The 26,496-nt window shown below is 39.7% G+C and overlaps 5 protein-coding genes and 1 long non-coding RNA gene across 12 annotated transcripts; 2 read left to right on the top strand and 4 right to left on the bottom strand.

Moving 5' to 3' along the window:
• Positions 1–7,587: 7,587 nt before the first annotated feature.
• LOC103447659 (anthranilate synthase alpha subunit 2, chloroplastic-like) lies at positions 7,588–12,689 on the top strand. Its single transcript, XM_029099657.2, has 11 exons — positions 7,588–7,877; positions 8,236–8,420; positions 8,512–8,701; positions 9,119–9,270; positions 10,090–10,205; positions 10,459–10,705; positions 10,793–10,849; positions 11,064–11,216; positions 11,544–11,624; positions 11,818–11,904; positions 12,187–12,689. The coding sequence occupies exons 1-11, from the start codon at positions 7,712–7,714 to the stop codon at positions 12,508–12,510; spliced, it is 1,758 nt and encodes a 585-aa protein (XP_028955490.2). The 5' UTR covers positions 7,588–7,711; the 3' UTR covers positions 12,511–12,689.
• A 155-nt stretch (positions 12,690–12,844) lies between these two features.
• Positions 12,845–13,726, bottom strand: LOC139194618 (uncharacterized). The gene is made up of 2 exons (XM_070819503.1): positions 13,723–13,726; positions 12,845–13,281 (listed from the first exon to the last, which is right to left on the bottom strand). The coding sequence occupies exons 1-2, from the start codon at positions 13,724–13,726 to the stop codon at positions 12,845–12,847; spliced, it is 441 nt and encodes a 146-aa protein (XP_070675604.1).
• Positions 13,578–16,259, bottom strand: LOC114823895 (probable NAD(P)H dehydrogenase (quinone) FQR1-like 3). Of its 6 annotated transcripts, none has more exons than XM_029099658.2 (6): positions 15,779–16,089; positions 14,856–14,981; positions 14,655–14,737; positions 14,424–14,517; positions 14,057–14,322; positions 13,578–13,984 (listed from the first exon to the last, which is right to left on the bottom strand). In XM_029099658.2, the coding sequence occupies exons 3-6, from the start codon at positions 14,678–14,680 to the stop codon at positions 13,759–13,761; spliced, it is 612 nt and encodes a 203-aa protein (XP_028955491.1). In that variant the 5' UTR covers positions 14,681–14,737; positions 14,856–14,981; positions 15,779–16,089; the 3' UTR covers positions 13,578–13,758. The 6 variants fall into 6 exon arrangements, with proteins under 6 accessions (XP_028955491.1, XP_028955492.1, XP_028955494.1 ...); XM_029099659.2 differs by having other exon boundaries at positions 15,629–16,081; XM_029099661.2 differs by having other exon boundaries at positions 14,877–14,981; positions 15,779–16,018.
• Positions 16,260–16,914: 655 nt separating this feature from the next.
• Positions 16,915–19,404, top strand: LOC114823894 (uncharacterized). 2 transcript variants are annotated; one of them, XM_029099655.2, is made up of 2 exons: positions 16,915–17,073; positions 17,905–19,404. In XM_029099655.2, the coding sequence occupies exon 2, from the start codon at positions 17,907–17,909 to the stop codon at positions 19,293–19,295; it is 1,389 nt and encodes a 462-aa protein (XP_028955488.2). In that variant the 5' UTR covers positions 16,915–17,073; positions 17,905–17,906; the 3' UTR covers positions 19,296–19,404. The 2 variants fall into 2 exon arrangements, with proteins under 2 accessions (XP_028955488.2, XP_070674978.1); XM_070818877.1 differs by having other exon boundaries at positions 17,007–17,073; positions 17,883–19,404.
• A 505-nt stretch (positions 19,405–19,909) lies between these two features.
• On the bottom strand, positions 19,910–24,403 carry LOC114823893 (putative disease resistance RPP13-like protein 1). The gene is made up of 2 exons (XM_029099654.2): positions 20,447–24,403; positions 19,910–20,285 (listed from the first exon to the last, which is right to left on the bottom strand). Exon 1 carries the CDS (start codon positions 24,251–24,253, stop codon positions 20,456–20,458), a length of 3,798 nt encoding a protein of 1,265 aa, XP_028955487.2. The 5' UTR covers positions 24,254–24,403; the 3' UTR covers positions 19,910–20,285; positions 20,447–20,455.
• An 890-nt stretch (positions 24,404–25,293) lies between these two features.
• Positions 25,294–26,144, bottom strand: LOC114825628 (uncharacterized). Its single transcript, XR_003774476.2, has 2 exons — positions 25,940–26,144; positions 25,294–25,862 (listed from the first exon to the last, which is right to left on the bottom strand). It is a non-coding gene; the product is annotated as an uncharacterized lncRNA (long non-coding RNA).
• Positions 26,145–26,496: the final 352 nt, after the last annotated feature.

The following is a 26,496-nucleotide window of genomic DNA, read 5'->3' as shown; positions in this document are numbered from 1 at the left end:
TTCATATAAAGTTGAATCCAATAAATTAAATCAAGTTGAGAATCGCATTGGCACCGCAGAGCTTGAACGCCGCTTGATTGTAAGTCCTTGTTGCCTCTATCACCATGTTGAAGGTCCCCAGCTAGACCTGGGAGGCTCTGCGGTTCGGGTCCTGGATTTTCGCCGCATATTTGCCCCACGTTCTTTGTCAAACTCTCCGGTAGTGCTTCTTCTTCTGTTCGTTCGAAATCACTTTCTGAACCGCAGCCGACTTCGCGACGGCCTAGTCCGAACGCGCGAACTAAATCCAGGGTCAGGGTAGTGGGTTTCAAATCCTTTTGCTTTAGAATTTGAGGCTTTTGCTCAATTCAAAGTACTTACCGCTAACTGGAGGCTTCAAATCAAACTCGGACGAATTTTGCGAGCTCAAATTTGTGGATTTGGCAGTTGTGAGGTCGATTATTTGGGTGGAGAGAGAGAGCTTGGATGAAAAAGCTGGGGGGGGGTAGAGAGAGAGCTCTTGGATGAAAAAGATGGGTGGGTTAGAGTTCTTCGAGCTACAAATTGGGCGAGACAGATTTTCGGAGAAATGTGCAAATGACCTCTAGGTGGGAGGAAATAACCCATTTATATACGAGGGCGATCTGGTTAATTCAAAGTGTAGGAAAAATCCTATTTCTTTCCTATTGTTGTGGATAGGAAAAATCTTATTATTTCTATTCAATTGTTGTCCATGGCGTGTGCATGCTTTGTGCATATTCGAAAATCCTATTTTGGTCACAAGATTAAGAAAATGGGTCATTTTTGTCTATTTCCCTTTATTTAATGCAACGAAATGCTTGCATTTGGGTATGTTGCCGAGTTAGAAGGCATGCATCAGATAAGCATCCAGTTGAGAGAAATCAAGATAGCTAGAGTATTGAAAGGTCTCTGGTGAAAGAACTCTTGGGGTAGAGTGAGACTCTTGGGAAAATGCTGTGAATGGGTATACAAGGGATTTGTGATTGGATTATGATGATTTAACTCATTTGTAACTTGTACTGTTATTTTTATAATGAATAGCAATATTTTTCCAAGGATGTTGGTAGTTTTTTGCCGAACCTCGTAGATTTTTCATTATCTTTATTTCTTGTATTTTATTCTATTCTACTGTGTGTAATTTGTTTTGAGAATGCAATCTGAATCTCAATTGTGCATTGACCGACCAAAGCACAATAGTTAGTATGGCCCTTATGGGTGGGTAGTGATTGCATGTTATAAATATGCAAATTACAAAACCTACTCATTCGACGTAGCCATTGCTGCAGCCATAGAAATTTGAAGGTGTGTGCTATATGGTGTTTCTCGAGGACATGTATGGTTGTGTTGTAAGCGTCATGTGAGAGACCATTTTATAGGCTTTCCCAAAACTTAGAAGATTCAGAAAGTTCTTTGCATTTTTCATCACACCTGTGAAGAACCACCAAGCATTTCTACACGTGCCAATTCCTCTATCGCCACAAACCAAAACCCTGAGCCATCCGTTCATTTGAGATCAAGTCACTGTGACCCTTGGATAAACAACACACATACTTTTCACCCTGGAGATCAAACCAGAGAATTCCACTTTGTAATCATAGTTTGTAAACCCTGCATTTACATTAATATAAAATTTATTTTGTACACATGTTATTGTTTAATTTGTTAGATAAATTGTGGGTTTATAACCATATGTACTATAGAAAACCTTAATGTATATTTCATTGTATGAAAACAGTTACAAGATTAAGCATAAATAGAAGAATAATCGGGAAAGAGAGAGGAGAGTAGGGGACAATGGCAGCTAAGCAAGTCAGCTAAGCAAGCATGAGAGTATGATGACCTCCACACCTTCTAACACAAGCTTTACAGCTATTAACAAGCTTTACACCGAAGAGGGAATAACACAGCTCACTAAACCCTAGCTAAACACAGCTTTACAGCTATTAGGGTTTAAAGAATATTCAATAATATTCAATACTCCCCCTCAAGCTGGATCGAGAGATTTTCTGGATCCAAGCTTGAAGAGAATACGATCAAGTTGAGAAGAAGGAAGGGGCTTGGTGAACACATCGGCTAGTTGATCACTGGAGCGAACAAATACAGTTTGTAACAGCTTGGACTGGACTTGGTTGCGGACGAAATGACAGTCAACCTCGATATGCTTTGTTCGTTCATGAAAGACGGGGTTGGCAGCAATATGCATCGCTGCTTGATTGTCACAGTGGAGGAGAATTGGCTTGGAAGAAATGATGTCAAGATCATGTAGCAAACTCTTTAGCCAAATTAGTTCGCATGCAGTAGATGCCATTGCACGGTACTCAGCTTCTGCGCTGGACCGAGCTACAACGGATTGCTTTTTGCTCTTCCACGTGACGAGGTTACCACCTACAAGAGTGCAGTAACCAGTTGTGGACTTGCGATCGAGGACGTTGCATGCCCAATCAGAGTCTGTGTATCCTTCAATGGTGAAGTGTCCATTGTTTTGCATGAAAATCCCGGTAGATATTGAGCTTTTTAAGTATCGAAGGATCCTTTTAACTAGTTGCAGATGATGAGATGTGGGAGAATGCATGAACTGGCTGACAAAGCTAACAGCATAAGCAATGTCAGGTCGAGTTATAGTCAAATAGATAAGTTTTCCTACCAACCTTTGATACTCCGATGCATTTTCAAGTTGGATGCATGAGGTTTCATGCTTGAAATTTGTTGGTAGAGGTGTTTTAGCAGGTTTGCAATGCATCATATTGGCTTCTTCTAAAAGATCGAGAACGTACTTTTGTTGATTTAGAAACAACCCCGTTGGAGATTGATCCATTTCGATTCCGAGAAAGTATCTAAGTCTGCCGAGATCTTTGATTGAGAATGTTGAATGTAAGGTGGCTTTGAGAGCATTGATTTCTTTTGGATTATCTCCGGTGACAATGAGATCATCAACATAAACAAGTACCACCAATCTTCCATGTGTGCCAAGCCTAGTGAACATTGAAGAATCTGCATTGCTTCGTTTAAAACCGGATGACCTAAGGACATAGCTTAGTTTTGAGTACCAAGCCCTTGGAGATTGCTTGAGACCGTAGATGGCCTTGTGAAGCTTGCATACTACTCCTTGTTCCTTCTCTCGTTCATGACCAGGTGGTAGGCGCATATACACTTCTTCTTCCAACTCTCCATGAAGAAAAGCGTTTTTTACATCCATTTGATGTAGAGACCATTGTGAATTGATAGCCACCGAAAGAAAAACTCTAACTGTGTTCATCTTTGCCATCGGGGCAAAGGTTTCTTTGTAATCTACCCCGTAGGTTTGCGTGAAGCCCCTTGCAACTAACCTTGCCTTGTGCCGCTGGATGGTTCCATCTGAGTTAAATTTTGTCTTGTAAATCCATCTTGCCCCAACCACACGTTGATCTTTTGGCAGAGAAACAATGCTCCAAGTTTTAGTTTCTTCGAGTGCCTTCAGTTCCTCAAGCATAGCACATCTCCATACAGGAGATTGGTTTGCCTCTTCGAAGGATCGAGGCTCCGAGTGTTGAGATAACTTAGTGACAAATGCTGCATGAGATGGGGAGGTCTTGCTATGGTAAACCATTTGTCCAATAGGATATCTAGGCATGTAGATTTCAAAATCATCAAGCCTGGCTGGAGGTTCTGTTTCGAGAAGGATTCCTTCGTGGAGGAGTAGGTTGAGTAGGTTGTTCAAGGGGGTCTCTCCTTTCGTGGAGGACTTCTTCATTATTTGCTTCCATATTTTCATGGGCTGGCTCTATCTCAATTGCTTCATTGTGCGGTGTGACAGCCTTGGATCATCAAGGACGAGAGGAGTGGGAAACACTTCATATGAGAGCTCCCCCTAAGGTTCATCATCATGCTTCTGAAAGAAGAAGTGTGTCTCATCAAACCGTACATCCCTGGATACAAACACCTTTCTGGTCTTAGAATCATAGCATTTGTATCCCTTTTGGGAAGTTGAGTAGCCTACGAATGCACACTTGATAGCCCTTGGATCAAGTTTATCTCGGTGAATAGTTTGAATATGCACATAGCACACACATCCAAACACACGGAGATGACTTATGTCAATATCTCTCCCCTTGAGAATTTGACAAGGAGATTTAAACTTCAAGATTCTGCTAGGAAGTCGATTTATGATGTATGCAGCGGTTTGTATAGCTTGAGACCAGAACTTCTTTGGAAGATTTGCTTGTAACATTAGTGATCGTGTTTTCTCAAGCAAATCACGGTTCTTCCTTTCTGAAATGCCATTTTGTTGTGGTGTTCCTACACAACTAGTTTGTTGCAAGATTCCATGCTCACTTAAGTAAGTTGTCATGATTTTGGAAGTATACTCAGAGCCATTATCAGACCTTAAGATGCCAATATTAGAGTTAAAATGATTTTGAACTAAGTTATGAACATTTTTGAAACACTGGAAAGCTTCGTGCTTGAATTTAAGTAAATACACAAAGGTAGTTCTAGAGAAATCATCAATGAAAGATATAAAGAATCTGTAGCCATCAAAAGACTCTAAGGTTGCAGGTCCCCAAATGTCGGAATGGACAATTTCAAAAACTTTGGTAGCTCTAGAGAGAGAATGGGGAAAGGGTAACCTGGTGGACTTAGATTTTTGACAAACTTCACAATCTGAAATCTCTTTACAGAAACTAGGAAAAATAAAAGACATAACATGGGAAGAAGGATGAGCTAATCTCATGTGCCACAGCTGCTCCTTGTTTACTGTGTTTGAGTTTACGTAGAAACCTTTTGGAAAACTTGAAGAGAAGTTGACATAGTACAGTCCATTGAGGAAGAAACCTTTACCAATCGTTTCCTTCGAAACTCGGTCCTGGAAAATCACACAGTGAGCGGAAAAAATTGCAAGACAATTTAGCAATTGTGTTATTCTTCCTACTGACAGCAACTTGAAAGGAAAGGAAGGGACATGCATGACGAGGGATTCCTTTTTACTTGAGAAGATTTTGAGTTTTCCTATGCCTACTATACGAACTTTGGTGCCATTAGCTACGGAGACAAAAGAAGGAGTGGAGAAGTTTTGAAAATCATTTAGTAAAGATGCATCGTTAGTCATGTGATCAGAAGCTCCTGAGTCGACTATCCAAAAACCACGGCTACTACTAAGATCCAATGCAGTGGAAATAGTTGCAACAATACCTGGCACATCATTTTGTGACACTGAGCTTGATTGTTCGAGGAAACCAGCAAACTTGCCGAGCATGGCTGCAGGATTTTCATTTGTTGTTCCTTGTTTCTGTTGCAAGAAGTTAGCAAATTCATTTATGAGAGTAATGGGACTAGAAGAAGAGTTCATCACATTTTTGGAGACATTGTCGCAAACAAGGTTTCCTTGAGAAGTGTAGGCAGGCTTCATTTGGTTTCTTGGTGCTCTTCCATCATCATTGAACTTGGGTTTAAGTTCTGGATGAAGAATCCAGTACTTTTCTTTTATGTGTCCAATGCCTGGACGACCTATTTTCACACAGTGAGTACACTTTAAGTCTGGTCGTTTTCCCTTGTATGGTCTGGAAGAGGTGAAGGCTCTTGCTTCTGATGGCCTAAGATCTGATTCTCCAACGACAACGACTGCATTCATGACCTTCTTCCTTATTTCTTCGCGTTGAATAACGTTGCAGACCATCTGGAAGGTGGGAAGTTCAGGTGTCATCAAGAGATGACTTTTAAGGTCCTCATATTCTGGTTCGATGCTGGCAAGCAACTGGAACACTTTGTCTTCTTCAGCACGCTTTAAAAGAATGGTTGTGTCCGTGGTATGAGGTCTGTAGAGATCCAATTCATTCCATTTGGCCTTCAAGTTGCCAAGATGTTGAACAAAAGAGAGATTTCCCTGTTGTAATTCTGTAAGATCTTTCTTCAGCTGGAAGACTCGCGCAGCATTGTTTAGATCTCCATACATGTCTTGTACAGAAATCCAAAGGTGGTGAGATGATATTGAATAACTGAAAATCTCAGCCATCTTTGGTTCCATAGAATTCAACAGCCAAGACATGATAAGTTGATCTTGGGACACCCATGCTGCATAATCTTGTGAAGTTGTTTCGGGCATGATATCATCCTTTTGAATGAACTGGAGCTTTCCACGTCCTCCAAGAGCGAGAGAAATAGCTCGTGACCAAGGCAGATAGTTGAATTCGTTTAGGAGCACTGAGCTCAAACGTTGAATTGGGTTGGTATCCATAGTTTCGTTTTTTGAAACTTTCTCTGATGATGTTGCCATAATGGCTTTAACTGGTTTGAATTTGGTAGGATTTCGGAAGAACACAGATGCAGGTCCATGAGGGATCACTGCTCTGATACCATATAGAAAACCTTAATGTATATTTCATTGTATGAAAACAGTTACAAGATTAAGCATAAATAGAAGAATAATCGGGAAAGAGAGAGGAGAGTAGGGGACAATGGCAGCTAAGCAAGTCAGCTAAGCAAGCATGAGAGTATGATGACCTCCACACCCTCTAACACAAGCTTTACAGCTATTAACAAGCTTTACACCGAAGAGGGAATACCACAGCTCACTAAACCCTAGCTAAACACAGCTTTACAGCTATTAGGGTTTAAAGAATATTCAATAATATTCAATATGTACACACGTGTGTGTATAGATTACATCATAATACTATAGAGCTAGCATTATGTGTGAAAACACATGCCCATGCAATGACGTGATAATTAACTAATTTTTTGTTGAGATCGTATCACTGCCACATGATTTTGTCAATTAAGCCATGTTATAACACATGCATATTTATTAAATTTAACATTATCCTAAATCAGTCACTCAGTACGACGATTTGATGGTATTCCTCTTCACTTGAAAGTGAGAGGTTTTAAGTTCAAATCTTATGGATAGCAAATTCGATACCAAAGTAGGTTTGCTCATTATGTGGTTTAGCCGAACTCCCCCTTCCTTTAGTGTAAAAATATCGATGTATAAAAAAAATAAAAATAAAAATAAAAAACACTGCCAAATCATAAATAACGTTGATCACCCAATTAGAATTATGTGATTTTATTTGTAAGAAAATTTGTAAATTTGAAAATACATTGACAAATACGTACTAATTTTTTTCGTACTGACGAAGTATTCTACAAAAATAAATATCAATTATTGCCAAAAATGTACAAAGTCCATTTCTATCATGCTATTAAAGAATCACTCGATTTCTTTCTCTGTGATAAAAAAACATAAAGTGTAGTACTCCTTGGAAGTGATATTTGCAAATTTCTTTTCTCTTTTAAGAACCAAAACAATAACAACAAAGCTTTACCCCCATTAAATGAGGTTGGTTATATGAATTTTAAAACTTCATTAATCTCGATTTTGCGTTAATTTTCTGTTAGCTCCAAATACTCCATGTCATTTATTCACAACACAAAAATAAGAATATGTACCTAAAGTAAAAATGATTATGCACAAAAAAATTTTTTATTAATTTTCTTCTTAAATTTTTTTTTTCTCTTCGTAATCCATATTAGCTTTTTGTCACACACGTAGTTTTGCTAAATTTGAGTTGTTAGGTTACTTGAGCCCAAAGTCAAAGCCCAATGGGTAGTGTCTGGCTCAATCTTTCTCCGGTCTCAGCCGCCTCTCAGAACCCACCAGGGACAACTTCGTCCGTTCAAAACTCAAACTCCTCCAAATACAGAAGCTTCGAAAGCACCCCGCTTTCTTCTTTCCACCATGGAAACCCTAGCTGGTGGCTCCCGCCAACTGACGTCAAATCTCGCGTCGCCGTCAGCGGTCTTCGTTAACTTTCATAACAGAGCCCCCAACTCTCTAGCTCTGCTTCGCGCCATTCCCCGTGTCCGTACATTGAGATGCTTGGCCCTCTCATCTCCCTCATTGGGTAAGTTTTCAGTTTTATCTTCTCCTGGAAGTGGATTAAACTACATTTACTTTCTGGGATGTGTTTGGTTTCCGAGAAAGTGTTGAACTTTGGGGGGAGATGAGCATTGGACATGCACATTTGTGTATTTGTGTCTGTTTGCTGCAGAAAGTAAAGATATTTATGGGTTTGTAGTTAATATTATTTTGATTTACATTGTAACTTTTAATTTCAGTTGGATTAGCTCGAACAATAATTTCGGTTGTTGTTATTATAATTTGTCCAAAATTTCGAAGACTTGTGATATGCAGTTAGTCAAGCAATGCCTGTTTGTAAATGTGTTATGCTAAGGTTTGATTCGTATGATTGATTACTGCAGCCGACCAATCAGAGAAGTTTGTAGAGGCCTCGAAGAAGGGGAATTTAATTCCTCTATATCGGAGCATATTCTCGGATCATCTAACTCCTGTGCTTGCTTACCGGTGTCTGGTTAAGGAGGATGATAGAGATGCCCCAAGTTTTCTGTTTGAGTCAGTTGAGCCGGGTTCCAAAGACTCCAATGTTGTAAGCGCCCTCAGCCCCTCGTATAATGTGTATTTGTTTGCATCTAACCTTAGGCAAAAGTGAATCACTTATTATGTTAATCTTTTGTTAGGGGCGGTACAGTGTTATTGGGGCCCAACCATCCATCGAAATTGTAGCAAAAGAGAACATGGTTACCATTATGGACCATAGAGAAGGTTGTAGGACGGAGGAGATCGTGGAGGATCCAATGACTGTTCCTCGGAGAATCATGGAGGGATGGACACCCCAACTTCTTGATGAACTTCCAGAAGCATTTTGTGGTACGATAAGTGCACAGATAACATATTTTAAATTTTCTTGCAGTACTCATATCTTAATCCTCTCAATTCAAAGTAAACCACTTCTCCTTAGACTTGTATAGTTGCGGTGAAGTTGTTTATAAAAATGAAAACTGTGCGTTGCTTAATTTTTCCCTCTTAATCTCGAAGTTTTGGACTAGGCAAGTAGAATTGTAGGTTAGGGGTACTGCCTCATATTTTCCTGTACATTTTCTTACGCTTAGATGTACTATGTTGACACTAGTGTTATGTATTGTGTGATATTCTGGACTCTCGCAAAAGACTTATTTGTCACAAACTTTTCATAAATTTATCCTCGTATTATTGTATAGTTCGGTCTTAAATAATGGAGGTTCTCGATTACTAGTGGTGGTTAATAACATCCACTCTCTTTATCAGGCGGCTGGGTTGGTTTCTTCTCTTATGATACAGTACGTTATGTTGAGAAGAAAAAGCTGCCGTTTCCGAGTGCACCGCCAGATGACAGAAATCTTCCTGATGTTCATCTTGGTCTTTATGACGATGTGATAGTGTTCGATCATGTGGAGAAGGTACTGTGATTTTTAAAATAGTTTAAAATACTTAGATTCAAATGCATGTCAGAATAGAAAAGACATCTATTTCTTTTGTTGTTATAGTTCATTTCTTCCAAGTTAGACCTAGTTTGGGAGTGAGGTCGTCGTACCCAGTGCACAAGGCTCCCGCTTTACGCAGGGTCTGGGAGAGGTGAATGTCGGCTAGCCTTACCCCCATTTATGGAGAGGCTGCTCCCAAGTCTCGAACCCGAGACCTAGTTTGGGAGTGAGGTGCTTAAAAAAAAAGCACCCATGAAAAAAAGCTGTGAGGGTTTTAGGTGTTTGGTAAACTGAAAAAAAAAGGCTTATTTTGGAAGCTGCTGTGAGAATAAGCTGAAATCAAAGGAAAAAGCTGAAGCTGCTATTTGCAGCTTTGGAAAATTGGCTTTTTTTCAAAGCACACGGAGCTACAATGCTTCTTTAATGAAAAGACCTACTATTAGAATGTTTTTTTTTTCCAAAAGCACTTTTACAAAAAAGTTTACCAAACACTCTGCTGATTTATTTCACAACCGCTTATTCTCACAGCACAGCCGCTTATTCTCACAGCAGCTTTTTTTCCAAGCACAACAATACCAAACCAGCCCTTACTCGCTCTTATGCTTATATACTTTTTCCTCAAAGTTCTTGTTTGTTTTTACCGCCACGGTGAATCAAAATATCTGCATCCAGCTCCATTATTGAACTAGGAGAATTAGTCAACTTCATGCTTTGGTTGTAAATTTTTATTTTAAGAAATACGGTGCTACCTTTTCTGACTATAACCATTTCTATTTTTCAATTTGTCTACTATAGAAAGCTCATGTAATTCACTGGGTGCAATTAGATCAATATTCTTCTGTTGAGGAGGCCTTCAGTGATGGAATAAATAGATTGGAAACACTGGTATCTAGAGTGCATGACATTGTCACGTGAGTAATCAACTCCTTTCTTTCACATTTCTTTTCTATTTTTCTTTTGTTGAGTTTCTATTCCTCTCCTATTTTCTACTCATCCCACCCTCTTTAATACCACTTTTGATCACGAATATATGCTTATGTCAACAGTCAATTTCAACTTTGAGGTTGCCTCAGGGCTGGGGAAATTAGTCTTCTATGCTTATTCATTACTATTACTTTTTTAAACTTAAGGTTGATTTAAGAATGTACCAACTGTCAATTTCAGCCCGAGGCTGCCTGCAGGTTCAATAGAGTTCAACACTCAACATTTTGGTACTAAATTGGAGGACTCAAGCTTGACAAGTGAGGAATATAAGGAAGCAGTTTTGAAAGCTAAAGAACACATTCTAGCTGGGGATATATTTCAGATTGTATTAAGCCAGCGTTTTGAGAGGCGAACATTTGCAGACCCATTTGAAATTTACCGTGCATTGAGGATAGTTAATCCAAGTCCATATATGACTTATTTACAGGTTTGCCTTTTTGCAGCAAATCATTGGTTCCAGTCTACTTGTTCACCTTAATTCTGAGATTATACGAGTATATACTTCCATGATCAGGCTAGAGGCTGTATTTTGGTTGCGTCAAGTCCAGAAATTCTGACACGTGTTAAGAAGGTAAGTAAAGGAAGTCCAAAAACCTTATCTGAGTGTGCTATTCTGTTGCTAGCTCCCAAACCTCTATGATGGTGTAACTGTAACCTTTGTTGGTTCCTACAAGATGTCCCTACATTTTATGTTTTCTTTGGCCCCTTTTGTTTTCCTACTAGAGTGTTATAATCTTCATTGGCTATAAATTGCTGGGCTGTGCGTTTCTTATTTTTGTTAATAGCAAACGATCACCAACCGGCCTCTTGCTGGGACTGTTAGAAGAGGAAAAACACCTAAAGAAGATTTAATGCTGGAAAAGCAGCTTTTGAATGATGAAAAGCAACGTGCAGAGCATATTATGCTTGTAGATTTGGGGAGGAATGATGTCGGGAAGGTTTATACCCTTTCCCTTCTCCTTTTTGTAAGATTATTGACATTCTACGGTATGTTGAATTTTATTCTCCAGAGTGTAAAACCATGCATATGTTAAATTTTATTCTCCCCTGTATCTATTCTCAATCCATGGCGGGTAAAATTTTTTCATTAATCCTTATTTCAGCGTTAGCTTGATAAGTTTACACTTGCTGTCTTGTCTGTTCATGGCTTAAGTGACTACTATTTCTTATATTTTATAACATTTTTGTTGTATAATCTGTTTTCTTCATGATGTATCTTGTGAGTTGTGACCATAGTAACGCGATTGATAATTTTTTTTATGAAGGTTTCAAAACCGGGTTCTGTCAAGGTTGAGAAGCTCATGAACATTGAGCGGTATTCCCATGTCATGCACATAAGTTCAACAGTAAGTATATCCTTTTGTAATACACATAATAAGTGACCTAATATCTATCTATAACGATTGATGACACATTCACGCATTTGTAGACATGAGTTTCAGAATTTTTTTTCTCATAGGGTCTATATATCCGTTTTTATCAGTGTAATGTACTCAACAACCAATTGAATTAAGGGATGAAAGTTTAATGTAATTGTAGGTCACGGGAGAGTTACGTGATGATTTAACTAGCTGGGATGTTCTGCGTACTGCGTTGCCGGTTGGGACTGTCAGTGGAGCACCAAAGGTTTGCTTCATGAGCCGGTTTTCATTTTTTGTTGGCATTCTTGTTTTATTTCTTATTAGTTACGCTAAATTGATCCTAGACTTAATGAACCTGTTTAATCTTGCAATCACAAACCTTGAGCATTAACCTAATCAGTAAGGAATTGGGTCAATTGGCTTATACACCAGTATTGGTAGTGGTAGATATATGGAACCTGATGTCATGATTTCGTAATCTATCTTTTGTGGACTCGCTTAGGATTAATTCTCGACTTTTCTCATTCTTGGCTCTACTGCAATGCAGGTGAAAGCCATGGAGCTGATCGATAAGCTGGAAGTGACTAGACGTGGTCCATACAGTGGTGGTTTTGGAGGAATTTCATTTTCTGGCAACATGGACATCGCTCTAGCTCTTAGAACTATTGTTTTCCCAACTAGTTTTCGGTATGATACAATGTATTCATACAAGGACGCAAACAAGCGCAGAGAGTGGGTTGCTCATCTTCAAGCCGGGGCTGGTATTGTCGCTGACAGCGATCCAGCTGACGAGCAGAGGGAGTGCGAGAACAAAGCTGCTGCTCTTGCGCGCGCAATTGACCTTGCAGAGTCCTCGTTCGTTGATAAATGAATACGTTTTCTGGTTTGTGACCCTTTCAAGTTTTTTTTGTAATTTCAACATTTTACTCGAGAGTTGAGGTGAGTCATTTTTTTGTACGAATAACGTGAGTTTGATACTTAAACATTTAAACAAACTAAAATGTAAAAGTAATGGCATACACAAGCAAATGTTAAAACCCAAATTATTCACTCCATGCTTCATCTATCATTCATTGCTGCTTTTGCCCTTAAAACTTTTTGCGAACAGCGTCATATGTTGAAACCCGGAACAGATTAGAACGATCACCAGACAGGCTTTCTCTTGCCTTCACCGCTGCATCCTTAGTCGGCGTGACAATTCCCGCCTAACCTCTGTTTTTGAAGAGGACTCTGGCGACCTTGCCAATCCTCGAGAAGAAATCTCTCAACCTCCTCTCCGTGTACTCTTCACCATCCTCGTTCAAAGGAACTATAAGCACCTTCTCCTGATCCAATTTAGGAACAGAAAAAGCTGTTGCTGCCACCTTCGCCTTTTTCTTCGCGTGCATTGCAGCTCGTTGTCTTGCTTCAAAATCATCGGCATTGTGCTGCGAATTGTGGCTGGCATTGTGCTGCAGATGGTAGCTGGCATTGGGCTGTGAATGGAGGCGTTGCTGGTCTCTCTTTACTCTTACCAAATCATCAAACTTTTTCCTGTCCTTTTCATCCTTGAGGATCTCAAAGGATGACTGGAGAGCTTGGAATTCGGCAAGGGCATTTGGGGCATTTGGTCCCTTATCCGGGTGCAACTCCAAATTCAGATCTTTTTAGTTGGGGAAAACAATCCGTTTGCCGTCTTTTTCGTGTTTGTATGATACATAATTTGAGTCTCAAAGAATTTTTAGGGTTTTAACTTGGATTTAAAGGATCAAAGCGATTACAAGAATTTTTTTTGTAAGGATGATGTGAATTTGATAAAAGTAAAAGATCTCATGTTACAGTCAGTAGTTCACATGCGGGGTTGATGCATCAACAGTCCCACAACTAAACAATGTTCAATGACAAACTCAAGACAGGACAAGCCCTTGCCACAACTTGCAATATCAACGATCAAGGAAGTAGCAAGAAGATGGACCTCTTCATTCATCAACTTATGGTTATTGGTTTTTCACATTGCAAGGACATTTAAATATACAGCATCTTGAAATTAAGCGCAATTGGCACGTGGTCCAATATTTTATTGGATAGGGCGTTGAGTTTCTACCCATGAGTCCCGGGTTAGAAACTCCCCCCTCCCCTCTTAATTTTTGAGTTTCTTTGCAATTTGAGCCACATATTTACCCTGGTAAAATGCCTGCTGGAGTTCTAGCTCTGTTGGTTGACGTGATCCGTCTGCCGCAAAAGTTCCAGAGCCATAAGCTGATCCACCCTTTACAGCGTCCATCTCAAACATGCCGCTCCCGAAGGTGTACCCAAGAGGCACAAAAATCATGCCATGATGTGCCAACTGTGTTACGGTTGTTAATCTGCAAACAATCGGATGTAATCAAGGGAAGTGAAATGTTAATCTTCAACGGACGAAAGGTCAAAAAACTCACGCGGTAAGCTCCTGCCCTCCGCCATGAAATCCTGTACTCCAGAAGATTCCAGCAGGTTTGCCAGCAAGCGCTTGCTTTTTCCATATCTCTTCGGTGGCATCAAAGAAGGCCTTGAACTGTGATGCCATCACACCAAAACGAGAAGGTGAGCCAAAGAGGAATCCATCAGCTTCCACAAGCTGCTCTGGCCTTATTTCCGGCACATCATCTGCCTTAGGAGGGGCCTTCACCTTTTGCAGTATGACACTGGAGAGCGTCTCGGGCACCTGCTCCATTCCAATCAAGTCAAACAAACTCTCTTAAGAATATTGAATGATCTTACAAGCATCAAGATCTGTTGTTGATTTGATCAAATCCAAGATGTTACCTGCCAAAGTGTTGCTTCAACACCTTCAACCGAATTAACTCCACGATGTATTTCACGTGCCATAATCTCTACATGTCCATGCAAGGAGTAGTACCTGCAAGAAGTAGTTTCATGTTTCAACATCCCAAATCAGTTCAGGAGTAGAATTCTTGCGAATACAAATATGAATGGTTCAAATATTCTCAAAAGAATGCGCGGCCGCAAGAAATTAAGAGGGATGGAGATACTTACACGATGTATATCTTCGTAGTAGCCATAGCTGCAATGTTTGATTTTCCAACTACTTATGCATGTAAATCAGTACAACCTCTCCCCTGAAAAATGGGACTGACTTGTTATCAAAGCCAACGGATTTTTAATTTAGGGACCATTGCTCCGATCAACTCCATTTCTTAATGCAGAATAAAGATTTGAATGAATTTCAGCTCTTACGCGCAGAATTGGAATACACGCCTTAAATTCAAGAGAGATTCACTTCAAGAGATTGATGCAGTGACTAATACTACTAGCGAAGGTTCTCGATCAAAAGGCACACGCGATCACTTCAAGAGAGATTCACTGGTTGCAAACAAATCAAGCGAAGATGAACAACTTACCAAAGTGTTTGATAAATAACTCAGATTCACCAAGTTTGTGAAATATCAAAAACCGGTAAGTAAACATCCGAAAAAAGGCCTGATATTGGATGCAAGAGTTGAGAGTAAGTAATCTAGTCTCCAATAACAAAAGAGTGGTGCTATCCACACACCTCTTTTTACCTCTCACACACCCTCTACTGATTTATGTCCTTTGATCCTCTCCAATTCAGTCGATCCGACGGCCGCAAAATTGAGAGGCATGTGTGGAAGGTAAAATGGGAATGTGTATAGCACCACCCTAACAGAGAGGAATCATGCAATGTTCTAGTCTACAATAAGTAACCAAGATTTTAACTTCCAAGTATATATCGGCTAGAATTTTCCTCCGGCGCGGTTAACTGCACTTTTATAAACGCGGATATGTTATAGACACGCCAACACTACAGTCGTTCATATGCAGTTTACTGGCTCAAAACAATTGGAACCCTCTTTCTTCCACATATTTTGTTGTTGTTTTTTGGTAACTTCCAAATATTTTCTATTGAAACTAACAAAAGTACAGGCTTAGCATTACATGAATACATGAACTTGCTATACATACAATTTTAGGGATTTTCTAGTATGCACCTTGTAAAACTATACACCGATATCTCTGATCCTTACACGTTGAATAATTAGCTTCACATTCAACGCTTCATTTATCCGGTACATGCCATACGCCCGAGCACAATCCAAAGATGGAAGATGAAAGGAGCTAAAAGAGATATATGCGCTTACCTGGAAAATGCAGGGACTGGAGAAAGCCAATATTTTGATGGGATGCAGTTTTTGCGAGGTAGATGAAGATGAAGAGTTGACTAAAGGACAATCGCGTCTCGCCAAACTAATAATTCGATGACGTGGTAAGCAGGGGAAGCCTTATCATGATCATTTCGATTTGGTTGTTGTCTGCAATCTAATCTTCTTCTTTCTTCTGTACTTTCGTTGCGTTACATTCACATTCATGCTTATCTTCGTACACCACACGCTCCTCCGCGGAAACAAAAACCAGATAAACTCTGGCTTCATTCGTAGACAACGACGTTTAATTAAGGCGATGTTATTTGTCAATAATACAAATATATGTGTTAATTTAATCCGTTAGATGTCGATATTACTAACACATAACATCGCAATGATAATACATGTGCCGTGCAAATTACTCTCGCATTTGACGGCATAAAATGATGTAGATGTGTACGTTTGAACAAAAATAAGTAAATCATTAAAAATGATGTCAGCTATGGTTTTTTCAACCCAACCACACCCCCCCCCGTTTTAATCAAAACGGTAGTTCACCTACGCATTTTCCATTTTTTTTATACATGATTAACTTAGTTGAGTTTAACACTTCTTATTTACAGGTGAATAGTCGTAACAGCTACACCACAACATTAGTCGATAATTTTTTTAACGTTGATAAGTAAAGGTGATCAATTGCATATCTTGTTTATTTATAGATTTTGAATTGAATGAACTAAAAAAAAAAAAAAAACTAGAAATAAACAGGAGCATGCTTATGAGAAAAAGAATAATAGAAACTTGTTTAGCTTCTCTCATGCGCATATGAATCGTGTTCATGGGTTACAATTACGTTGTTAATATGAAATTGATATTCAGTTGCAATGTCGTTCACATTGCTTTATTCGCTCTGTATCTTTAGTTTGAGTTAATCCAAAATGATAATCTTACCATTTATTTGTATCATCTCTCTAATAAATATGAGACCACATATGCTAGTGGATCTTACCTCCGTCGAAAAAGTAGTACAAATATACGTAATTCCGTATATCGAGTCCGAATGATACGCAGCCCGTGCGCACGACCCATCATATGCGCAGGGAGAAAGGCTCAAAATTTGTGATGGGCAAACCTTTTAGCTAGCAGGCCCACTTAACAAGCCCATCACTCCTGCCCTTGCCATTCTTCTTCTTCTTCTTCTGAATTCAGTTGTTCGTCCTCTGACAGTGGCACTTTTCCTCGATCCCACGATTACCCATCTCATCTTCCATCCTTCCTTTTCCTCCCAACTGGTATTTATTTTTTTCTTTTCTGATTATTTTGTTTCTTATTTCTTGGTATTTATAATTTCCTTTAATATTCCTGGAAATGTTTGTTTAAAATTCTAGAAATTGTAGCAGATCTTGTTCGCTAGCAACATTCTCTGGAATTTATGGGTTTAATTACTGCTCGGATTGGCTTAATTGCTACTTGTGGGGGGTTAAAGGATCAAACTTTGTTTTTCATTTTTCATCATTAGGGTTACATTTTTGGCTATTTGTTCAATTTCGTTTGTAAAACCTGTCAATTCTTGATAGATTAGTGGATAATTCTATAATTTTGTTTGTGAGAGGCCTTTCAAATTAGACTTTGGCTAAAGTTGCAAACTTGCAAACTTTTTCTCATTTGCCATTATTAGGGGTTAAATTTTGGCTATTTTTTACAGTTTTCCCAGGTGAAAACTGCCAGTTCTTCCTGAACTGATATATAATCCTATATGAAAGAATCCTGTGAAAACTGAACTTGGGTGAAAGTTGCAAATTTTTTTTATTTTTTTTATTGTTTATCGGCCAAAGTTGGAATTTTTATGATTCAATTTATGTAGTTGTAGGATGTCTTAAACATGAAGTTGATCTGTTTATCGGTGTTGAAATGTTCGGGCCATTTGGTATGCAAGCATGTTTCGTGAATATTACAATTTGAATTAGTTTGAGTGCGAATCTGTCTTGTTTTCGTACTTGGATGAACTTTCTGATGAGCGGTAAAGAATATGTACTTATTTGTTTCTTGTTTAATGAAAAAAACAATGGTCGGTTGCTTATCCGTGAGATTTTAATTAAAGGTTCCTTTGTGAATTATTCAAGGGATGACGGAAGTTGGAGAAATATCAGGTGCAAAGCCCTGCGAAGAAATCTGGGCCAAGCTTGTTCCATCAGACTCAAGATACCTGGATGTGGAGATTAGTTCGGATGAGATTGTAGTTTGTTCAGAGATCTTGTTCTCTTCTATTCACAAATGCAAGTGGTGCAAGATAACAAGGAATTCAGACCACTCTTCTGCCACAATACAAAATAAAAGGTCAAATGCAATAGTTGTTGACGGGAGTGTAATCCAAGCTGAAGACACTACTGTTATCAGATGTGGAAGTGAAATTGTTTCAGGTATTGATAAGGAAGGGTATTTAAGCTACAGGTTCAACGTATTGCCTGGTCCTGAAACTTGTCAGAAGCAGTTAAAGATTTCTATGGATGCTGAGCATGCAAAATGCTGCATTTGTTTGAATATATGGCATGATGTTGTTACCGTTGCTCCTTGCTTCCATAATTTCTGCAATGGTTGCTTCTCGGAGTGGTTAAAAAGATCACAGGAGAAACGTTCAAGTGTACTCTGTCCCCAATGTCGAGCAGTTGTGCAGTTTGTTGGAAGGAATCACTTCCTGCTTAATGTTGCGGAGGAAATGCTAAAAGCGGATTCTTCATTAAAACGCTCCAATGATGAAGTGGCAATTTTAGACTCTTATGCAACAATACTATCTAATCTTGTCTTAAACTCTGGAAAACATCTACGAGGAAAAAGGGCTCACTCCCAGGTGGATCAAGAAGCTGATAATGCGTCAAATCCCTGCCCTCAATGTGGTACTGAATATGGTGGGTTTCGCTGCAATCAAACCACTATCCATCTGCAATGTCAAGCATGCGGAGGAATGATGCCTTTGCAAACCAACTACAGTGTACCTCAACACTGTTTAGGATGTGATAAGGCATTCTGTGGTGCATATTGGCATGCGCAAGGGATTGCACAAAGTGATTCTCACCGCATGTGCAGTCGCGAGACTTTTAAACCAATCTCAGAACACACCATCTCTAGAATGCCTACTTCGGCACATGAAAACAATCGACATGAACAAGTTATCACTGAGAAGTGTATTGCACATTTGGGGAGAACATTGCAGGATGTTATTGCAGAATGGCTTGCAAAGTTGGACAACAGAGAAATTGATCGAACAAGGATGCCCCTGAATCATGGTGAGACGATAACTTCTGCAACACCTACATGCAATTACTGTTATGAGAAGCTGATATCATTCCTCTTGTACTGGTTTCGGGTTTCAATTCCCAAATATCATCTGCCCCCAGAAGCGTCAAACAGGGAAAATTGCTGGTATGGGTATGCATGTCGGACACAACACCATAACGAAGAGCATGCTCGTAAAAGAAATCATGTATGCCGTCCAACTAGGGGTACTAATATGTAGCTTTTCTGTTTTTTCGTTTGTTTTGAGAATTAGAAGTTGATTTTCAAACTTATGCTTCTTTGGTACTAAGGAGACTTTCTGGAATCCAAAATCTATGCTGAAGATTTTACTTCTGTTTGCTTATAATTTTCTCGTACATTTTATCCCACGACTTCACACCTACACACATGAATCAATCCGGAAACTTTTGGAGCTCTATGCATCCTTGAGGCATGATGAAATGGTAATCGTTTGACCAAATGCATCGTTTGTTGCTCAAAAGGAAGAAATTTTGGTATGTGATAGGTAAATCTCTCTTTTCTCAACCATCCACTTATATTGTTCTCGTACATTGAGTGTTTTGTTAAAACTCCTTTTATCTAAAGATTGTCAGCGTTTATAAGCTTCTTGAGGATTGAAAAATTGTGTCAACACCATCGGCAGCCTAGCCGGTCCTAGTAGGACCTGGGGACTTGCCGTAAGGACGGGTGAAATCTCTGTCTGTCTAATCCCATTTGATCAACTGCCTGGTTGACCAAAGACAATGTCTATCAAACCAGGCACATTACACCACCACAGAAACTTTAGCAAAGTACAGAAGAGCTACTTACGTAAATACATTTGCATATGTTAAATTCATCTTTAAATTAGTCTTTTTATTCACCCTTATCCGAACAACTCTCTTGTACTTTTGATCCAAATTAAAAGCGAATGCAAGCAGACGCGGAATGAAAAAATTGGACGACAGTGTTAGGGTGCAAAAGGAAAGTGGTAGAAGACCCCGTCCAATACTTATCCGGTGGTAGCAAAGGAATTTGAGAGTAGTGTGCGTGGTGGGCAGCCCCTCCTTCGGAAATGATTCTTCAGTTTCTTCTTCACATTCTGACAAGTTTCCAGCATAATGCAAGAGCGGATGGAAAGCTTTTCTAATGTTGACAGCAATTCCTCTTCTAGAAACGATTGCGGACAATCTTCGAGAGATATATATATATATATATATCAGAGTTTAACCTGTCATATAAGATGCATCTAACTGTTAGAAAGGAGGAGGGAGTCTAGAAAATAATGGTTTACTTGTCACTCAAGAAAAGAATTCAACAATATGAACTGATGGGCTAAAATAGCAACTAAAAATTCACACAGCATAAGGTAAACTTTGAAGAATTGTGCACCTTTTCCGATCATATCTTTTTCTGGTCGATCATTATGTTGGGAATGTGAGCAATCTTGGGCCAATCTTCTCCCGTCTCTCTCTGGCACCGTGGTGTTAGCAAATTACAGTCCCATATTTCTAGAAGAGAAAGAGAAGTGGGTAGCCCTTCATCTGGCAACCTCTGGAGTTGAGGGCAAAAGAAAATCCTAAACTTCTCGAGAGAGATAAGGTGTCTTAACTCGTTGCCATCGATCACCTTCAGGTCGAGAATTCCAGAGATTGAGAGAGAAGTGAGAGTGGCGGGCAGCAGCCCCTCCTCCGGAAATGATTCTACTACATCTTCACATTCAAAGAAGCCGACCCCTAAGCGTCTGAGAGAGGTGAGTCTTTGTAGACCCCATTGCATACGATTTGCGATGAGTTTTTTACAACCTCCGATTTTGAGCAACTCCAACTTAGCCGGCAGTCCCCCTTCCGGAAATGATTCCAACTCTGGACAATAAGATATGGACAGAAACTCAAGAGACGGGGCAAGGGAGTGCATATCTGCTGGGAGCGACCTCAACTTCTCACATTCACGCATATCTATCTTCGTCAAGTTGGGCGCATGCAACCCTCCATGGGGAAAACCCACAAAATTTGGGCAGTCCAATATCTTCAAATTTTCAAGGGATGGGAGGTTACATTCTTCCGGAAATGCTTCGAATTCTTTACATTCTTGTATAGACAGAGACTGAAGACATGGGAGAGAGATGAGCATCTCTTCTGGCAGTGTCCTCAGTTTCTCACATCTACAGAATTTCAAACTTGTTAATTTGGGCACCATCAGCCTTCCTCCATTGCGAAAACCCAGAAAATGTGCGCATTCAGACATTCTCAACTGGCGAAGCGATAGCAGTTCAGATTCTCGGGGAAACCATTCAAACTCCTCACAATTTTCTATGTGTATAAACCGAGCAGATGGCAGGGAGATGTGCATCTCTTCTGGTAGTGACCACAAGTTCTTACAGCCGAACATAGATAGCACCGTCAACTTGGGCGCAAGCAGCACTCCACCACCCACAAAACCTATGAGATTTCGGCAATTCATTGTTTGCAATTCACGGAGACATGGGAGCTCAATATGGCATTCATCACATTCTTGCGAAGAAGCAAGGGACTCAATATTAACACTCCACAATGTCAGCAGTTCAAGTCTTGGGAAGCAGTCCAACTGTAACTTCCCGGTAAGTTTGGGACAGAACTTCACACTCAGCTCACGAAGATTAGGAAAATCTCCTCCTTCGCCTCCTATACGTCCAGTAAAAGACCACTCTTGCCACTCCTGCATCCATTGGAATCTCAAATATTCCAGAGATCTAAATGCAGGCTTAGCTTCTCCATAAAACTCAGAACCAACCAATTCCACTCCATTTAACCCCTCAATTTCAAGCCTTTTGAGGAAGGGTAGCTGCCCCAATGGTGGCATTGAAAAGCAATATCGACAATCCTCAAGCCGGAGACTAACAAGATTATTGAAAGAGTCATCGCCTAACCAACTTGGAAATGTTGTACCACCATATCTTTCTATTGTCAGTACTTCTAGGTTTGTATGGGGTTGCAGGTTGCGCAGCACTGCATTATCTTTTTGAGAATCGTCACCGCAACCATCCCATTTCAAAGTTACTTCACTGAGATGCTTCTTGTCGCCCATTTTGGCCTCCAAAGCATCCTTGGCATGGACAATATTGTGAAGCCCTGAAATATGAAGTGTTCCACGCAATTGCTGAAACCCCTTTAACTCTACAATATTCCTCCCAGTATGTTTGTCTAAAACAAATGCACCTCCTAATGTTTGAAGATCTTTCAGTTTACCCAAGTGGAGGGACATACTTTTTATCTTCGTTCCCGTGATATCAAGGTGACGCAAGTTGATAAGTCTACTCAAAGTAGCTGGCAATTCAGAAAGATCTTTACACTCTGACAACAATAAGGTCTGTAAATTACACAAACTACCTATTGTTTCAGGTAATTTTTTGATTGAAGTCCAACACAGATTCAAGTACCGTAGATGTTTCAAGTTGCTAACCGAATCAGGCAACTCCTTCATGTGGTGCCCTTGTAATTTGAGCACTCTCAAACATTGCAGTTTTAGAAGTAGATCACATCGTACTGTGGGCAATGAATACCCTAAAAGGAAGGTGCGCAAGTACTTAGCTTCATATAAAGTATCAAATCTCTGGAAATCAACATCGTATGATTCCAAATAAGAGAAATGGCGAGCCCTGGTCACATCGTCCAGTGAGCAAATATCCTCCAACCTAATGCAAAACTTTCCAGATACGAATTTCGCTAAATCACTTATTAAATCATGCATGATGAAAGAGTTGTATGAGGAATATTGAAAGAATGACCTTGAAACTAGATCATCAAAGTATTTCTCTCCAACTTCTTCCATCATTTTCATCCTGTTGGGCTGTAAAAGATCTTCGGCCATCCACAACAAAACTAGTTCCGACTTGCGAAATTTGTAGTCTTTGGGAAATATCGAACAATAGCCAAAACAACGCTTGAGATGTGGAGACAGGTATTGGTAGCTTAGCCATAAAGCCGGTAGAATGCCACTCTTCGCATCTGACAACTCCCATATGTCACTTTGTAATATATTTTTCCATTCTTCCAAATTTGATTCAGAGCGTAAGAGGCCCCCAAGCGATTTTGCAGCTAAAGGAAGGCCTTTACACTTGCTAACAATTTGCCTCCCAATTACTTCTTGATTTGGATCTACAAAACCACTTTCATTCTCGAAGGCATGTTTTGCAAACAGCAACCAACAATCTTCCTCAAATATTTGCATTAGATGGTGGGTTGGACGAGTACCCATCATAGAGGCAACACCTTTGTTGCGTGTAGTGACAATGATCTTACTTCCGCGAACTCCAGACTCAAATGGACGCCTTAAAATATCCCAATCATTGTAACTCTCATTCCAAACATCGTCAAGAACAAAAAGAAACTTCTTCCTTGTCAAAACCTCCTTGAGTTTAACTTGGAGCATATTTAGGTCTGTAATATCACAATTTTGTGAAGTAACTGACCCATACAGTGTTTGTGTTATTTTAACAACATCAAATACCTCAGAAACACAAACCCATGCTCTCAGGTTAAAATGCCCCTTCACTGCATCGTCGTTGAAAACGAGCTGAGCAAGGGTGGTCTTTCCGATCCCACCCATGCCGAAAACAGGAACGACTCCTATCTTACTGCCAGTAACATCATTTGATAGCAACAACTTAATGATGGTTTCCTTGTCTTTATCTCTTCCGTACACATCGGAGCCTTCAACCAAGGAAGTTGAAGGCAGCGTTTGTGAGATTCTGCGCTTGCAACCTGCTTTCAAATGAAAGGCATCTTTTTGTTTTGCAACGAACCCTAGCCTCTCAAGAATTTCCTCTATCCTGGAGTCTATACTTGTCTCGTCAAAAGCACGAACTGAAGCAGAGATAAGACCTTGTACCTTGTTGGTGCTAGTGCTACTTCCGAACTCAGTTTCCATTTTCCGGCTTAGCGCTTCTGTCTTGATCTCGTCCAACAGGTCCTCTGCATCAAGGACTACCTCTTTGAGCTTAGTCAGCCACTGCCTCACAGCTAAGTTGCTTATTTGCTTCTCCTCGGCGTCATCGAAAACAGCATGAACATAGATCAACGTTGTCTCCAACTTGTTCAGTAACTCACCGGTCCGTTTCTTTCCGCTGATGAAGTTCTTGACCTCCTGAGAGTCCAACTTCACAAACACTTGCTGGAAGAAACCGGAGAGAACGGCTCCACCTACCACAGCCAAAGCCATGATCGAGATCGAGAGAATGTACAGCAACTGATCAAAGACTCGGAAAGAATCTGGTCTTCCCCGTTTAGAGTTCAAGGGTGATGACTTTTCTAAACATAAAAGGCCATTACAAATTTACGACACATGAGAACCACTCGTTCTTATAAAGTTAAAATCTTTTCAATCCATCTAAAACCCTTATATATATACATCGAGATTTTCTTGCCATACAAAAATACAAAGGTGCACTATTAGGTATTTGCCCACGTTATACCCAAAAAACTGCTCCTCTTACTAAACCCTTACTAATGCAGAATGTTAATCATCAATCCTAACTGCATCTTCTGCAGCAGGCTAAGTTGCAAGTGCTTTTCTTATCCTTCTGCATATGATCTTTATTGTTCTTGTTCCTTAGTAGCTTTTGCCCAGATATATGCCCAAGGCAAAAACCTAGAGAAGCTGATTGTCAAGTTGGTGCGGGAGGGACCGAGAGAAAGTGGCCGTCGGTGGTTGGTTGGTGTGGGGGGGGGGGGGAGGGGGTTGCAAGCAGTGGCGGATCCAGGAATCTTACCCCAAGGGATCGCAGTGTAAAAGTTCAAATAAAAATTTAGGATGGAAAAACATATTGAAAATGAAATCATAGTACTTTCATTCATAATTCATAATGGAAACAATATTACAAACTATAATTGTCTACGACGAGGTTTCATATTTTGAAAACGAAGCATTATAGCTTCATTTTCAATACAAGCAAAAATATCTCTCTCAATATAAACAAGCAAGCTATCTCTCTCAATATAAAAGTGGAGTGTATATGGTATTATAGTAAGAACTAGTAGTTTCAGTGCTGAACACTCAATAGTAGATTAACTGCTGATTAACGTGTTAATGCAAACTATAATTTTGGGTGGTACATACTACAAATAGAAACAGCCATGATTTGATTCTTCAGAATTCGATTGTGCAGCATTAGCTAGAGCATGAGAGTTTTTGAGTTTTGACCGATATAGATTCATAATTGAAAAATGTAAATTAAAGAAAAAATAAATTACACATTGGTATTTACACACCCAAAAGGGTGTTTTTTTTTTTTTTTTTTTGGTTTTTATTATTTTATTATTTTTGGTAAATACAACAAACCCAAAGGTTAAGAGATACAAGCAGTCGAAACTACATAAAACGAATGAAAGCATGATACAATCAAAACAAGGCAGTCCCAAGACAAGTATGTGTGCTGCCAAAAAAGAAACTTGGAGATAGATGGGGAAAGACAGCAGACCCAGCCCCCTTGAACATGAGAAATCTTTTGCCAATCTTCGTCGATTTCGCACTAGATTCCCCTCTTCAATTGAGGACAATGCTCTATTTTAACTTCGAGTGGATGCATCCCTTCTGGTAGAGAAACCAATTTTGGACACTCACTAAGGTGAAGTATTCTAAGGGATGTGAAACTTGTCAACCACTCAGGTAATGCATCCAAGTTTTCACAATCCCAAATACACAAGACTCGTAGGGTGTTAGCAGCTCCCTGCAACCATTCGGGCAATGCCACCATCCTTGGTGCTGCCGCAATAGAAAATCTTCGGAGCCTCAATGGAATTAGTTGATAGTTTCCGTTCTCCAAATCAAGCTGCTCACAATTCCATATCAATAGAGTGTGTAATGTAGCAAGATAACTCATATCACGTGGCAAAGAGGTTAGATTACCACAATGCCAAATAGAAAGATACCGAAGTGATATCTTCCTCTTCCTGCCGAGTCTTCGTTCAGGCTTTTTGTCGAACAGTTGGCGTGCGAGTCCGACCCCGACGACCCCAGCTCCAAGAGGTCGCATATGGGAGCTTCAAGGTTGTTTCCATGGTTTCCAAGGGGTCGTGCGACCCCGACGACCCCACTGTGGATCCGCCACTGGTTGCAAGGTAGGTTTTTTTCTAGGTTTTTATCCTATAGGAAAACTAATGAAAAGGGCTTGAAAACTTGAGTTTTAATAATAAAGACAAAATAAAGGGTAAAGTGAATAATACCATGATTGACTTTTTAGTGTAAAAATGTGGTTTTTCGTTAAAGTGAACAGTACCAAGTGCTTTTCGTTAAAATTCCCATCTTTATATTATTAGTTTTAGTGGAGAGTATTTTATTAGTAAGGTAAACTTGGATTTTTTTTTTTTTAAACAAACGATATTATTTATACTAAGTAAGAGTGGACGAGCTTAGTCTCACAATGAGCAAGCAATAATATGGTTCAAATTCGTATTTGGCAAGAA

The sequence above is a fragment of the Malus domestica genome, chromosome 03 (genome assembly GCF_042453785.1).
Source record: "Malus domestica chromosome 03, GDT2T_hap1".
In the NCBI taxonomy this organism is placed as follows: domain Eukaryota; kingdom Viridiplantae; phylum Streptophyta; class Magnoliopsida; order Rosales; family Rosaceae; genus Malus; species Malus domestica.
The sequence above is the reverse complement of the archived record's forward strand: the minus strand, read 5'-3'. Positions and strand labels throughout refer to the sequence as shown.